Source organism: Crocodylus porosus, unplaced genomic scaffold, assembly GCF_001723895.1.
Source record: "Crocodylus porosus isolate Cpor-Errol unplaced genomic scaffold, CroPor_comp1, whole genome shotgun sequence".
NCBI classification, from domain to species: domain Eukaryota; kingdom Metazoa; phylum Chordata; order Crocodylia; family Crocodylidae; genus Crocodylus; species Crocodylus porosus.
Window position 1 is genome coordinate 25,259,683 of NW_017728951.1, and position 15,408 is coordinate 25,275,090.

General features: G+C 63.1%; 2 protein-coding genes across 2 annotated transcripts in view; one reads left to right on the plus strand and one right to left on the minus strand.

The window, feature by feature from the left end:
- PDZD7 (PDZ domain containing 7) overlaps window positions 1–13,587 on the minus strand; it is a 15,691-nt gene extending 2,104 nt beyond the window's left edge. The window contains exons 1-14 of the mRNA XM_019555491.1: window positions 13,013–13,587; window positions 9,944–10,084; window positions 9,271–9,445; window positions 8,992–9,168; window positions 8,232–8,379; window positions 7,934–7,994; window positions 7,275–7,682; window positions 6,729–6,902; window positions 6,471–6,512; window positions 6,125–6,273; window positions 5,363–5,454; window positions 626–717; window positions 337–408; window positions 5–118 (exon numbers count right to left, since the gene is read on the minus strand). Coding sequence (XP_019411036.1) covers window positions 5–118; window positions 337–408; window positions 626–717; window positions 5,363–5,454; window positions 6,125–6,273; window positions 6,471–6,512; window positions 6,729–6,902; window positions 7,275–7,682; window positions 7,934–7,994; window positions 8,232–8,379; window positions 8,992–9,168; window positions 9,271–9,445; window positions 9,944–10,084; window positions 13,013–13,208 — 2,041 coding nt within the window. The 5' untranslated portion in view covers window positions 13,209–13,587. The remainder of the gene's footprint in view (window positions 1–4; window positions 119–336; window positions 409–625; window positions 718–5,362; window positions 5,455–6,124; window positions 6,274–6,470; window positions 6,513–6,728; window positions 6,903–7,274; window positions 7,683–7,933; window positions 7,995–8,231; window positions 8,380–8,991; window positions 9,169–9,270; window positions 9,446–9,943; window positions 10,085–13,012) is intronic.
- A 1,537-nt stretch (window positions 13,588–15,124) lies between these two features.
- Window positions 15,125–15,408, plus strand: part of SFXN3 (sideroflexin 3) — a 4,552-nt gene continuing 4,268 nt past the window's right edge. Inside the window, exon 1 of the mRNA XM_019555492.1 lies at window positions 15,125–15,235. Within this exon, the coding sequence (XP_019411037.1) occupies window positions 15,125–15,235 (111 nt within the window). The remainder of the gene's footprint in view (window positions 15,236–15,408) is intronic.

Below are 15,408 nucleotides of genomic sequence, written 5' to 3' on the forward strand. Positions count from 1 at the left end.
CGGCCGTGGGGCCAACGCCGCTCGGGGGCCAGCCGCAGCTGCTCCAGCCCCGCTGGCAGCATCGCCGCCTCCGCCTCCAGCGGGTCCAGCGGCCGCAGCAGGAAGCCACCCCGGGAGTCTACGGGTGGGGGGGTGTGCCATGAAGGGAGGCAGCCCCAGACCCCCCTGTCCCCTCCCTAGGACCCCGACACTGCCCTTCCCCTGGAGCCTTATCACTTTCCAGCTTCCAGGATCACTTGGGGGGACCTCGGACCCCAAACTGGCCCTGCCCCAGCCTCCGCCCACCCCAATCTGGAAGCCCCTAGGGTTGGGACAGGGGGGGCATCGGGCACTGACCAGGCACGGGTGTGATGAGATGTCGGCGCGGGGGCACGTCGTGCTGCGCTGGGCGGAGCGCGGGTGACCTCACTGCGGGCGGCAAGAGTAGGGTTAGGGTGGGCTCCGGGGTTGGAGGGGTCCCGATGATGCTCCCATGCAGACAGACACCCCCAGCTCGCCTCTGTGCCCATCACCTGGCGGGCATGGGGCTGCTAGCTGGATCAGGACCCTGACCCCCCCACCCCGTGTTTCCAAGCTGGGGGAAGCTGGCGGCCCAGCAGGCACCTTGGGGCGTCTCTCCCCATACCTGTTCTGCTCTTCAGGGCATCGTAAGCCTCCAGCTCCAGCGGCATCACCATGCTGTCGAAACGGCCCAGGTCGGTGGGGGCAACCACACTCCTGTCAGGGGGAGAGAGGTGGTCAGCACGGTTGCAGGAAATGCGGCTGCCTCTGGGGTGGAAAGCGGCTGCTTAACGATGCAGGTATCCCAGAGTGCGCTGCACCGGCAGGAGCGTTTCCCTGAGGTGTCTTGGGAACAAGTGGAGTAGGCAGGGCCCTTGGGTGGTCACATCCAGTCCAGCCCCCTGCCCCAATCAGCCCTGGTGCGCACCCCGAGAGAGCCTGGACAGCCGCCGTGCCCGCGCCTCACTGCAGAGGAAGGCAAAACCCCCGAAGTTGGTGCCGATCTGAGCTGGGGGGGGACCCCCCGATGCAGCTATCGGGGCTGACTGAGCGAAGCGGCGAGACCCTCCAGCCGCGATCCTCTGCGTCACGGGTCCCATTTGAGACTTAAGGTTGGAAAAATCCCAGCTTGTGACTTTCTCGTGTTTCTTGACTACAGCAAAGGGATGCAGGGCAGAGCTGGCATGGGCTAAATCAGGGGGGCAAAGGCGATGACACCGCAAGGGGTGGGGGGTTGTAAATAGCAGCTCAGAAGAGAGAGCCCCGGGGCACCAGGCAGGGCAAGCTCTGAGCAAGAGCGGGGAAAGCAGCTACTTTCCTCAATTTTCACCAACCAGGTGGCTAATGAGAGTTATAGAGGCAGGGAAGGGGACAGGGTGGGGGCTGAGCCAGGGAAGATGCCGTCAGAGACCTTTTGAGCCGTGCAAATGAGTGCAAGGCATCAGGGCCGCATAGGCATCACCCCAGGGCGGAGGAACCAGCGGACAGGGTCGCTGAGCCTTTGGTGATAAGATAGGCCAAGTCGTGGGAGAGGGGTGAGGTCCCAGAAAACTGGCACAGGGTGGGGCAAGTCAGGCAACTGACTGCATATTGTTTTTGACTGGTCAAAGGTTATAAGTTTTACAAACAAGCCCTACATTTTTTTCGTAGTTTTCTTGCTTGAAATATGATTTTTTTATTGTGTTTTAACATATTATTCACCTCAGTCCAACTCCTTTCTGGTGGCTACTGAACTACATGCATTAGGAGAAGGGTTGCTAGCAGACGGAGGGCAGTGATTCTTCCCCTCTATTCAGCATTGGGGAGGCCACATCTGGAGTCCTGTGTCCAGCTGTGGGCCCCCACTACAGAAAGGATGCGGACACATTGGAGAGAGTCCAGTGGAGGGCAACGAAAATGGTTCAGGGGCTGGGGGACCTGGGCTGATTTAGTCTGGAGAAGAGAAGACCGAGGGGGATTTGATAGGAGCCTCCAGCTCCCTGCCGGGGGCTGCAAAGAGGACGGAGCTGGGCTGGTCTCTGTGGGACAGACAACAGGACAAGGAGCAATGGGCTCAGGCTGCAGCAAGGGACGTTGAGGCTGGATATTAGGAGAAACTCTCCCACTAGGAGGGTGGTGAAGCCCTGGAACAGGCTACCCAGAGAGGTGGGGGATCTCCAACCCTGAAAGTCTAAGACCCGGGTAGACAAAGCCTTGTGTGGGATGATGTAGTCACGGCCGGTCCTGTTTGGAGCAGGGGTTTGGACTAGATGTGACCTCCTGAGGTCCCTTCCAACCCAAATTTTCTATGATTTCTTAATGGAAAATTTCTGCTTTTTCTGCATATTACTTGGATCTATTGGCAATTTTTTTTGCACATTTTTTGACTGACATATGACCTCTCAATGGAGCAAACTTTGAGCGGTCAGATACCCTACCCTAGACTAGCCAGGGGCCACCATAGCACTTCTCAACGGCAGGCAACCTGGAGGATCCAGGAATTAAGCCGGTTGCTTCACCTCAATAGCGAAGCCCAACTGCAAGCACCTGATCATAAGCAGACAGCGTGGATGTGCTAAGAACAAATCGTGGCAGACAAACTTGATCTGGTTCTTGGACACAGGACTACGTTGGTGCATGGAGGGGATGCAGTGGGAGAGTGGATCTGGACTCTTGCAAGGCTTTTGATGAGGTCCCGCACGCCCTTCTCGTAAGCAGGCTGGAGGCAGATGGACCGGAGAGAATTGCTATAAGGTGGACAGGCAACTGGCTCGATGGTCACAAGCAGAGGGCGATTATAAGCGGATCTACATCTGAATGCCAAGAGACATCTGAATGCCAAGAGATTAGGAGTGGGATCCCCTGAGGTCTGCCCAGTGCAAGTATTAAATGATTTGGATGCTGGCATGCAAAGCTTCTGGAGTGAGTTTGCAGAGGGCATGATGCTGGGAAGGACGGTGGACACGCTGGAGGATGGAGGCGTGCTACAGAAAGGTCTCGATAGATAGGAAAGCCGAGCTGGAGCAAAACGGGATGGAGTTTGATGCTGATGAATGCAGGGGGCTGCATGTTGGAAAAAATGAATCAACAATACGTCTACAAATGGGTGAGCTTTGTTTGGAGAACAGCACCCCAGAGAAGGGTCTGGGGGCCCAGTGGGTCACCAAGTCAGCACAAGTCTGCAGTGTGATGCAACCGTGCAGGAGGTGCATGTGGTTTTCCTTGAATCCCAGTGCCACGCGGCCGGCAGGGGGCTGTGGGGGGTCGGATCTGGTCCAACCCCTGCTTGAGGCCTGTCCGAACCCCTCCAGACAAGTCCTTGTTGAACCCGTTCCTGAAACTACACAGCGACCCTGTTGCACAACTCCAAGGCCCATTGCCTAGACACCAGCGCGCTCAAAGAGATCCCAGGCCCAGGCCGTGACCCGCTGCAGAGCAAGGCAAAGCCCCCAGCACAACCAGTCTGGGCAGGGGGGAAATCCCTTCCTGCCCCAGTGTAGCGGTGGTCTGAGCCTGAGCGCGGGTGCAAGACCCCCAGCCAGGCCCCTGCGGGGTTGGTGCTGGCAGGAGCATTGGCACCTCTGGGGGAGGCTTAGATCATACCCCACTGGTGCCTGTCCCCTCTCTCCTTGAATCCTCCGGCACTAGAGGCCCCCCCTACCTTGGCATCTCCCCCACCAACAGTGAAGTGTTTCCTTATCTCTGTCCAAACCTACTTTGCTGCAACTTCAAGCCGTGGCTCCGCGTCTTCCTGTCTGCAGCTAGAGGACGGGGCTTTCCCTCTGCTCTGGCAGCCCGGCTGGTCGGCGCACGCTGCTCTCATGTCCCCTCTTCAGCGCCTTTCCCATGAGCCGAGTGTGCCCGGCTCCTCCAGCCGCTCCTTGTGCTCTCGCCTTCTGAGCCCTCGGTCGTCCCCGGCGCTGCCTCTCGACCCTCCCCGACGCCTCCACGTCCTTTTTCTGGAGCCCAGAACTGCACCGGGCTGCAGACGAGGCCTGACCGGCACTGGGCAGAAAGGTGCCATCACCTCCCGCGTCGCGCACCTGACGCTTGCATCGATGCAACCAAAACCGCATTGCACCCGCTGCATCACGCTGCAGACTCGTGCGGGGGCTGCAATCCCCCGGCACACTCCCAGCTCCGTGCCCGCGGCGCGGCCGTCCCGCCAGGCGTCACCTCTCGCATATCTTGTGTTTCCAGGGTTCGCCTCGAGGTGCAGCACCTGGCACCTGTCAGCAGTGCGCTTCGTCCTGCTGGCTCTAGCCCGGCTGCCCCTTCTGCCCAGGTCCTTCCGGACGGCACTAGCATCCTCCAGCAGGTTCACGTCCTGCCCCGTTTCACACCGTCTGCAGACTCCCTCCAGGAGCTTTTTGTGCCGGCGTCCAGGTCAGGACTGCACATGCTGAGCAGCCCCCGGCCCAGGGCAGACCTCTGCAAACATGCTCAATAGGAGCACTAGATGCAAGACACAGGAGGTGGTTGGGCCTCTCTCCTCAGCACTGTTTAGGGGTTGTGTGCGCTAATCTGCGACTAAGACGGGATGTAGAGAGGATCCGGAGATGGGTGACAGAAATGGGAAAGAGCTTGGGAGGCCGCTGCACGGGGCCAGGGTGGGAGACCCGGGCACGTGCAAGAGTCTTCGCGTGCGACCAGCCTGCACGTACCTGGAGGGCTGCCACGGAGAAGAGGGAAAGCACCCATGCTCTCGAGCTGCAAGCTGGGGGGGATGGGGACGGGGACATGAAGTTGCAGCAAAGCAGGTTTCAAGTGGAGATCAGGGGAAACTTCTTCACTGCTAGAGCCAGGAGGCCGTGGGAGAGACACCCAGGGAAGGAGTGGGAAGCAGAGCTCCACACGCAGCTTGGCTCGGAAAGCGGATGAAAGCAGCCGGGATAAGTTTACAGAGGGGTTTTTTTCCTTCCTTTTAATGCAAGGCTTTTGTTTCACCTCCACTGGAGGCGCTGGGTGCTGGCCACAGCCCAGGCTGGGGATGAGACTGGGCTGTGCAAATGCTCCTGCTGACACCAACCCTGCAGGACCCGGGCTGGAGGGTCTTGCCCCTCTACCCGGGGTTGGTCTGGTGCTGTATTTGGGGTTAGGACGGGATCTTCCCCTTGGCTAGGATGGTCCAGACAGGGCCGATTCAGCCTGGCGCAGGGGGCTGGGCATGATGAGACTCCCTGAGGATCTGGCCAGCCTGACTTCTTTGAAAAGGGGGAGGGTTGGAAATGGCTCCTGGGGTTCGTCTACACTAGGGCAGCTGCGTAAGTAGCGGTTGGAGGTGGGATTCTCTGCCCAAGGGTCCCGATCCTGAATTGCTTGCTGAATTGGGGAGACCCCCTCCAGCAGCCCCCCCGCTGATGGCCACACTCCTGTCACGCACCTGATGTCCCGCAGGAGGAGAAGCTTCTCAGGCCGGTCCAGGATGGCCAGAAGTGGCCGCACCAGGTCCTCCACACAGCCCTTGTGGATGTACTGCGGGAGGAGGAGGAGGCAGGCCACGTCAGACCCTGCGCTGCAGCCACCTCTGGGGTGGGGTGGGGTAGGGCTGGTGCTGCAGCATCCAGCGAGAGGTGGCGGCTTTGGAGAGGGGCTTTGGAGAGCAAGAAACTCCTCCCCCCCCAGATGCATGATTTGGGGCCCAGTTACTGCCCAGGGCAGTGGGACCCAGTGGTTAGAGCAGGCACAACTGTGCGCTCTGGGTGTGCCTGGCCCAGCTGGCCCCTCTCACCCTCAGCTGGAGTGGGTCCTGGGGCCATGGGCAGCGGGGCTGGGAGTGGGTCAGGTCTGTGCACTCGGAAGGGCCCTGGGGAGGGGCAATTTGGGTCATGTTAAAGTGCCCCTGTCCCCTCAGATGCATGTTACTGGGGTGCAGAATGTGCATGAGAGCACGCACATGTTTAGGAGCTTGAACATGCCTAGGTGCTTGTGATGTGGGTGCTGTGCATGCGTGCACACACAGGCCTGCACTCACCTGAGTGCTGCGTGTGTGTGCATACCTATGCCTGCGCTCCCATCTGGGGTCCGTGGGCAGGTACGCACCCATGGCTCTCCCTGAGGCAGTGTGTGTGCGCCCATGCTCTCACCCGGGTGCTGCGTGCATAAAGTGCCGCGGGCACATTCAAGCAGATGCCCACACACTCACCTGGGTGCAGTGGCGCAGCACAGCGGCCACCTCGTCTTCACCGAGCAGCTTGGTGGCCATGTCGCGGATGAGGAGCAGGCGGCTCTCGGCTTCGGCGCCCGTGCTCCGTGGGCTGGGGGCACCCAGGACGCTGGTGCGGGGGCCTCTGCCTGCAAGCAGCCACGCGGTCAGGGCCCCACGTGCACGGGGCTCAGGGGTGCGGCCCATGGAACTGCAAGCTGGGAGAACAGCTCATGCACGCACCCACACGCATGCATGTAGACCCATGCCCACGATCACATGCATGCACACACGCCCCTGCACAGATGCACGCGTGCACACACAAGTGCCCCCTTCCCCATCTTACCTCGTTTCAGGCTCCGGCTCACGAATTTCTGCACGGGGCTGGCTGCAAGGAGAGGGCCCACGTCAGCGCAGGCTGCGGACTCCCCCTGCCCGGGGGTCCCAGGGTTGATGGCCCCGGGGGGGCTGGCCCAGAGGGAGGCAGTGGCGACCCCACCTCATCTCCTGGCTTCGGTTTCCCCATGTGTGCTGGACACGGCCCAGGGCAGGGCCCACGCATCGGCCCCCGTGGGGGGACGCTCACCCCCCGAGCCCCCCATACCTCTGTCGGGCTCGCGCCCCGGGGACTGGGCCCGCGCCCCCAGCTCCTCGTCGCCCAGCGTCCAGCTCTGCCGGCCCGCCCGGCTGCCGCGCAGGAAGAGGTTGACGAGCGTCTTGGAGCGCTGCAGCCCCGGCTTCTCCCCCGGCCCCGCCGGCTTCTCCTTCTTCTCCTCCTCTGCGGGGGCAGCGACCCGGGCTGGGCTGGGCTCCCGCGGGGCCCCGGTGTGGCCATGCGCACCCCGCCCGCCATCTTGGTTACCCCCCCCGGGCCGCACGCCCCTCAGGCAGCCATCTTGGTTACCCCTTCCCATGGGCGGCCATCTTGGCCATCCCCCAACCACCCTCTCGGCCACAGCCCAGCTACACCTCTCGTCAGACAGCCACCTTGGCCGTCCCGCCTCTCATTGGCAGCCATCTTGGACATTCCCCAGCCCCACCCCAGCCAGCTCTCTGAGGCGGCCACGTTGGACAGCCCTCTCCCGCCTGCCCAGCAGCCATCTTGTGGGATTGGGCGCCAGGGGCTGGGGCAGGGCGTGGGGGCACGTACCGCAGACGGTGAGGTAACTCTGGGAGCGCTTGATGGGCTGGCGGGGCCGGCCGAGCGCCAGCAGCAGGGCCGTTTTGGGCGAGTCTGACGGGCCGTGGCCGGGCCGGCGTCTCCGGGCCAGGAAGGGCTCGCGGGCGGCCTCTGCCCGGATGGCCGTGTCTCGCAGCAGCTCCGGGGGCCGCACCGTGCGCCACGTCTCGGCGCTTGGCGGGTCCGTCTGGATGGCCGTCTCGGCCCACTCCCGCTCACGCCGGCGGCTCTGCCCGTCCTCCGTGGAGATGCCCACATCCACCCGGCTGGGCGCTGCCAGTCCGTTGAGGGCGCCAAAGGCCGTGCTCGAGGAGTAGGACGAGACGGAGGAGCTGGTCTCCGAGGCCTGGGACAGCTGCTGCAGCTGCCCGTTGGCCACTGGTGGGGCGAGAGCACGGAGCCGTGGGGCGACGCCGGGCCCGACCTCGGAGCAAAACCAGTCGCCGCCCCCAGTGCAAACCGGTCTGAGCAGGGGGGAAATCCTTCCCTGCCCCAGTGGGAGACCCTCCCGCCAGGACCCCGCAGGGTCCTGGGCCCTGTGTGGCCAGTCTGGGGCGTCCCCCACCAGCTCTCAGGGCTGGGCATCACAGGGTCCTGGCTCCCCACCCCACGGGCCACGGGCCGCTTACATCTGTTGAGCCAGCAGTACTCGGCCACCATCTCCTTGTAGGCGGGGAAGCGCCCGGTCTCCTGCGGCAGCCGGAGAGAGAGAGGCGGTGAAGGCCCCAGATGGCACCTTTGAGGCGAACCCGATCCCAGCCCCGCGTGGCCCTGAATAATGCATGCTCTCCCCCGCCCGCCCGGGCTGAAACCCAATCCCCCTGCCCCGCCGGGCTCGGGGCACGGCTCTGCAGGCAGGCACCGGTGGGGCCGCAGGTGCAGGGTCCCGGCCTCTCTGCATGCCGGCGGCACTGGCTCGGGGGCTACCTTGATGGTGAGCATGATGTGAGTCTGCCCCTTTAGCACTTCCACTGCCTTGCTATGGCTGATGTCTTCGAACTTGACTCCGTTGGCTGCAAGGACTTGGTCTCCCACGCGGATACCGTTCTGCTCCGCCAGCCCACCGGGGTCCACCCTGCCGGGCACGGAGCGGGGGGCTTGGCCCACGAGGCCACGGAGCCTGCCCCGAGCGCGGCTGGACGCCCTTGGCCAGCGGCTGCTTTTGTTCCCGGGAATCCAGGACCCACTTCAAGGGGTCCCAGGGATCTCCCCTGCCCTGGGAGCCAAGCACCCGGCTTGCCCCAGGCCAGAGGCCGTGATTTCTCTCCATCCCCTTCCCCTGGCTGTGCGCAGGGCTGGCGAAGGACATGGCCCGTGCACATACATGGCCAGGAGGAGCCAGCTGCAAAGTCCAACCCCTACGCCCAAGTCCCTACAGCATGCAGGCATGCATCTGCATGGCCTTCCCCCACCTGTCTACCCACCCCTTTTATCCAGTCCCCATCTGGCAGTCATGTGACACATGGACAGCTGACCCCCCCCCAAGCAGAAAAACTACAGCTCCCAGCATGCTCTGGTCTTAAAGGGCCAGCTGCCCGTGCCAGGCTCCACCCCTCATTACCCACCCCACTTCTGGGGGACAAGCTTTGCATTCCCCATCCTTTCCATGGGGCCGGGGCAGCCCCGGGGGGCTCAGACCAGCGCAGGGAAGCTCTGCGGGCCCCAGGGCGATGCCAGCGGGACGTACTTGGAGACGTAGATGCCCAGGCCGAACTCGCGGCCGCCGCGGATGTTGAAGCCGAGGCAGTAGTCGTCGGAGGTGGTGTACAGGTGCACGATGCGCCGCAGCCCATCCTCCGAGCTGCTGTCGGATGGCGTCGACCCGCTGCGCTCCACGATCAGGCGCCGGTTCACCACGTCCACCCTGCCGGGAGTGCCTGTGAGCACCTGTGCCCACCCCGGCACACCAGTGCCCCTCGCTCCCCACCCCGCGGGCGTCCCCAGGGCCGAGGGGACCCGCGCTCACCAGGCCGTTTTCTCCTTGGAGAACTTGATGCCGGGCACCTTGCCCATGCGCCGCACCACCATGCGCAGCCGGCTGTTGCCTGTCAGCACCTTGACGGCGCTGCCCATGGTGATGCTCTCCAGGCTGATGCTGTTCACCTCCGTGATCTTGTCCCCGACGCACAGCCCGGCCAGCTCTGGGAGTGGGGGGCGGGGGCTGAGATCTGGGGGAAGGGGTGTGCGCCCGGGTCCAAGGAGCAGGGGGCACTTGAGGGTTCAGGGCCGGGAGGCACCATGCCCACGGCCATCACAGCCAGCTCTGCCCATGCCAGGGAACCGGAGCCACCGGGGACTCCTTGCTGGCTGCACCCCCATGGTTGCACTGAGCCCTGGTTGGAGTCATTTGGGCTCCTTGGCCCCCTTTTCCCCAGGCACCACCTCCCGCCCTGTGCTCATAGCCAGAGCTCTCCAGGCACAGGCCCCAGAGCCCCTTCTGTGGTAAGCGTCAGCATCACCGTGCCCATTTTACAGAGGGGGGAAACCGAGGCAAAGGGCTGGGAAGTGACATGGCCAGGGCCATGAACCAGAGCGGTAGCACACTCCTGGTCTCCATCCTTACAGTCTGTGTGCAACACAGCAGTGCATGATGGGATGCGGCGTGCTCCCCGGGGAGGGCAGCGGGTGCCTGCACTCACCAGCTGCACTGCTGTCCTCGACCTTGCTAACGAAGATGCCCAGGCCGTGCTCGGAGCCGCCACGCACGCTGAACCCCAGCTTCCCGTCCGCGCTCTTCTCCACCGTGATGGCATTAATTATGTCGCTCTCGTCGCTGTTGGCTGCGGAGACACGGCAATGACACACGTGACACGCGACAAGCTGGCATGTCCCCAGCTTGGCGGCACAGGTAACAGCACCTAACTTTTTGGGGGTGACTTCCTCAGCAGCCTGGCACGGGGGAAGTCTGGGGGCTGTATCGATTTTATCAGGGGCTGTCGTTGTGGCTGGGATCAGAGCTGGGGCAGGGTGGTAAACGCCCCCATCTCACCCCCGCTCCACCCGGCATTTAAAACCAGCAGCATTTCTATTCAGGGGCTTCGTGGCTGACCTGCAATCTGCCCGATTCCTGCTAATGCCTCTTCACTCTGTAGGTGCTAATGACCCTCTCTCCTTTTTCACAGAGGTCATAGAAACCAGAGTCCTAGTGTCCCAGAGCCATGGGGCTGGCAGGGACCTCCTGAGTCCAACCCCCTCCTGAGGCAGGATCAGCCCCGTCCAAACCAGCCCGGACAAACCCTGTGTCTGACCTTGGAGACACACGACTCCAACACAGCCCCAGGCATTGCCCCTGCCCCTGCCCCTGCCCCTGGGAAACAGGCGGGCTGCGGCCACCAATGTCCCGCTGCTGCCAGGAGGGTCCTGGATGCTGCAGAGAGCCCAGGCCAGGCTGTGCCCCCGCTGCAGAGGAAGGGAAAACCCCCCTGCGATAGCCACAGGCCTCTTTTCACGATTTCTACCTGATTTGTCGTGGGTTTTTTTCAACCTAATATATCATCTGATTTCATATAATAAATCAGAGCACCGTCCAGTGCAGCTCTATTTATTCTTGCTTCAATCTTAAACTCAATAATACAGGCCGAAACCCCTGGCACGTGGGTAAAACTTCCTGTTTCTTTTCACCGGAGGATAAGTGTTGTGTGACATGGGACGACGCGTTGCTCCGTCTGCACCCCCTTTTTCAAGATCCTAGTTCCGCCCGTGGCTGGGAGATTTGCACATACCAGCTAGCAGTTCTGGGCAGCAGTGGGAGGTTGTTATTCATAGATTATAGAGTCGGAAGGGACCACGAAGGATCATCGTGTCCGAGCCCCTGCCCCAGGCAGGAAAGAGGGCCGAGGTCAGACGACCCCAGCCAGGTGACTGTCAAGCCTCCTCTTGAAGACCGCCAGGTTAGGTGACGGCACCACCTCCCTTGGCAGCCCGTTCCAGACTCTGGCCACCTTTACTGTGAAAAATTTCTTTCTAATGTCTAACCTGAATCTACCCTCCGCTAGTTTGCACCCATTATTCCTAGTTACTCCTAGGGGTGCTCTGGTAAATAGAGCATTTCCAACTCTGTCGTCCTCCCTTGATAAACTTATAGGCTGCTACTAGGTCACCCCTCAGACATCTCTTGCGAAGGCTGAAGAGATCCAGATCCCTCAACCTCCCCTCGTAGGGTCTTGCACTAATCATGCGAGTGTCCCTCCTTTGAACCCTCTCCAGGTTCTCCGTGTCCCTCTTGATGTGTGGCGCCCAAAACTTCAACCGCAGCCTGACCAGTGCCGCAGAGACGGGGAGCATCGCCTCCCTCGATCTGTTGGTCATGCATCTGCCAATGCATGATAGGCCTTTTTGAATTAAAAGGGCCGCGGGCCTCTAATGCACGACAGGATGCGATTAGCTTTGTTGATGGCCTCGTTACACTGCCGGCTCATGTTCGTCTTGGAGTCAACTACGACTCCAGGATCTCTCTCAGCCTCTGAGGTGCTGAGGAGGTCGTCCCCCAACCCCCGGGTGTGCCGGGGATGCCTCCTCCCCAGGTGGAGCACCCTGCATTGGTCTTTGCTGCGTTGCATCCTATTTCATTCTGCCCATTGCTCCAACCTGTCCAGATCTGCCTGTATCTGCTCCCTGCTCTCCGGTGTGTTAACTTTGCCCCAGAACTTGGTGTCATCTGCGAACTTGCACCGGGTGCTCTCCACACCCTCGTCCAAATCGCGGATGAAGATATTAAATAACACCGGTCCAAGGACTGACCCCTGTGGGACACCACTGCCCACCTCCCTCCAGGCCGAGAACGACCCATCCACCACCGCTCTCTGGGCTCAGAGGCTGAGAGACCCTTGTTCAGCGTGGATGGAGTCAGTAGGGGTATAGCGCAGGGGTTGGCAATTATTTTGGGTGGAGGGCCACTTACTGAGTTTTGGCAAACCATCAAGGACCACATGACAGGCAGCCCAGGGCAGATAAATATTAATTTTCTACATTTTTCAGGGGCCCCGCAGGCTGGATTGAATGGCCTGGTGGGTCACATCCGGGCCCCGGGCCGCATTTTGCCCACCCCTGATATAGCGGCTACTGAGCATGTGGAAAGGCTGCGTTTTCCAGTGCAGATGGGCTGGGTTTTCCCAGGCTGGGTCCCTGACGTCAGTCTGAGGTCTCCATGGCTTTGCAAAGGGGGTTTTAACCCCCAGAACAACTTATTTTTCACCACTCCCCCCTAAGAGACTCATTCTGGCCCACGTGCTGGGGTTGGGATTCCCCAAGCCAAGCCCGAAGCAGACCCGGAGGCTGCCGTGTGCCAGTCCATACAGGTCAAGTTCAGCAAAGGCTTCAGTGTCAGGAAACGGGGATGTCTGATGGGAAGCATCAGGTGACCCCGGTCCACATAAAGGGTGATGCTCCCCAAAGAGGCACAGGGGCCTGCTCACCCGTGCTGGGGATGGGGAAACCGAGGCCCAGAATGAACCCAGCCGTGTGGACACAGCCCCTGCGCACAGCACGGAGAAGCAGCGGCTCGGGGGTCTCACTGCCCAGCAAACACCCTCCGTCACCGAGCTGGGGTCCCAGCTTCCCTCTCAACCTGGCCAGGAGGTGACCCCCGGCCCCTGCCGGCACAGACGGGCACACGGCCCCAGCCCAGGTGCCACGGTCCCCTCCCACCCCGCAGCCACGTGCGACGGCCTGGGAAGGGGGCGAGGGTCTCCTGGGGTGGGGGGACGCACCTTCGATGGGCGAGTTGATGAGGATGACGCGGCCCATGGGCGAGTTGGCGCGCAGGCCCCGCGCGTGCCCGTTGGCCAGGCGGCTGTGCTTGCTGAGCAGGTAGCGGGTGGCGGTGCTGGCTTCGCTCACCGAGCTGTGCAGCGACGACGGGTACATCATCCCGTCCGGGAGCCCCGGCCCCACGCCGTTGGCCATGGCTGGTGGGGCGGCTCCGAGGCATCCGGGGACCCCGGCGTCCGGGGCGGTCTATGATGGGGTCGGGGAGGGCAGAGAGGGGTCCCGGCGGCGTCGGGGAGCGCGGTTACATCTTGGCCCTTCAGGTCTCCTCCTGCCAGAGATCCCAGGAGTCCGGGGGCATGGCTCTCCCGGCGGGGCGGGCGTCAGGGACCCCCAGGCCGCGTGTCCCGCCGGGCCAGGTTGGGTCCCAGCCGTGGCGTCCGCGAAGCTCGTGCGGGGCCTGGCCAGCTTCTCATGTCCGGCTGCTGCGAAGCCCTAAAGCAGCATCAAGCCTCATTAGCACCCCCCAGACAAAGACGCTGGGAGATACGGCTCCCCCCGGCCCAGAGGGGAGGGGAACGGTAGCCGGCGCAGCGCTCGATGCGTGCAAATTAATGCGGCGTCGGAAACAGGACACCGGCGGGGAGGGGAGCCCAAGTGAACGGGGCTGGGGATCTGGGATCGGGGTCCGGGGCTGCCAGGAGATGGAGGCATTTCGGGGGCTGGGGCAACTAGTCCAGTTGGGATGAGGGGCCTGGACTAAGCTCCCACCCCCCTTGAGTCAGGATCGGACCCCTGGTGGGGGCTGGTGCCCACCCGTGCCCCCAGCTCCCCCGGGGCAGCTCCATTAGCCCCACAGGGGTTGCGGGGAAGAGGGGCTGAGAGGCCTCCCTCTGCCAGCTACAGCCGTGCCCCACGCCCTGACCTCCATGAATAAGTGATGCCGGCCCTGCCACCGGAGACATGGCTCCATCCCCCCGTGCCAGGGACGGGACCCCCCCATCCCCCTGCAGCACTGCGGACAGCTCCCCGGCCCCGCCCTCAGGGTGCAGCTGGCTGCAGTTGCCCCCAGGGGGGCAGCTCCAAACCCCCCTCCCTCCCTGGGGCAGGGCCCCCCCAGCCCTGCCACCCCTCACCTGCCTCCATGGTGCAGCCGCCTTACCTGGCAAAGGGGGGCCTGGTACCGCCCCGCAGGGATAGGCTGGCTCAGCCGGGCCCCGGTGCCCTATAGGCCAGGGCAGCTGCCACTCAGCCTGGCCCAGGTGTGTGACACAGGCCGGCAGGTGAGCTGGGGGGGCATGGGGTTCCCCTCCCTGTCATGCGTGTCCTTACCATGTTCAAGGGCCGGCTGGCTGCGAGCTGTGAGATCCCATGGGGTCTGGGAGAGACCCCAGGAGTCGGGGCTCCCCCCTGCCCCCCAACTTTGACCCTCTATCCCCCACTCCCAGAGGCAGCAAGGAAACCCAGGGGTCCGGGCCGGAGAAGGCCGAAGCCCTGAGGTCACAGCCCCCGCATCGCCGCCACGTCCCCAGGGGCGGCCGCCATGTGCGGTCCCGGGCGCCGAGAACCTGATACGGGGCTGGTTTCAGGTGCCACGCAGCTGCCGGGCACGAGATCCGAGCGGGGCTGGGGGCAGGGCCCGGGCTGGCGGGGCCTTGTCCGTGCCGGGGTGGGGGTGGGTGGTCAGAGCCCCCGGCTGGGCGGGGGTCCCCGGGGAGCAGGCCCAGCGCCCTGCCAACCTGGAAGCAGGCAACTGGAAACTTAATTCGGTGTCCCCCGGGGCGGTTGGGGGGGGGGTGACCCAGATCCACGGGCGCCTGCCACACCGGCGCTGTGGGGCCTCCGGGCAGCTTAGCAGGGGGCTCCTGACCCCGCAGGCCAGGGGTCATGGGATGGCGGGTCCCCCCCCCAGAAGCTGTTTGCGCCCCAGATCAGTCCTCCCCCATCTTTTCCTGGCCCTGCTGGGGTGGGAGATACTGAAACCAGGCACCCGCCACCCTGCACTTGGCCCTGGGCTGAGGCTCTGTCCTTCCAGGCCCCTCCTGGACAGTCTCACTGAGTGCGGGCTGGTTTTGGGCCCATTGTGCAGGTAGGAAAACTGAGGCTGGTGGGACATGGAGGTTGGCGTCAGGGACAGCGGCACAGATAAAGACCCCAGCTCCACCGGGGACAGGATTGGTGACGGCGTCTCAGGCAGAGCAGAGACCCGGGCACAGAGCATGGGGGTGCGTGCGTGCAGGTCCACGAGAGAGCATGTGAGAGCGTGCAGGTGTGTGCACGCTCATGCCTGTGCATACATGCTAGGCTGTGTGCCCACGCATGCGTATTACGGGGTGGGGTGCGCCTCCCCATGTGCGCATGCTAAGGTTTATGGTTGCGTGAGGGCCTGTGGGCGGGG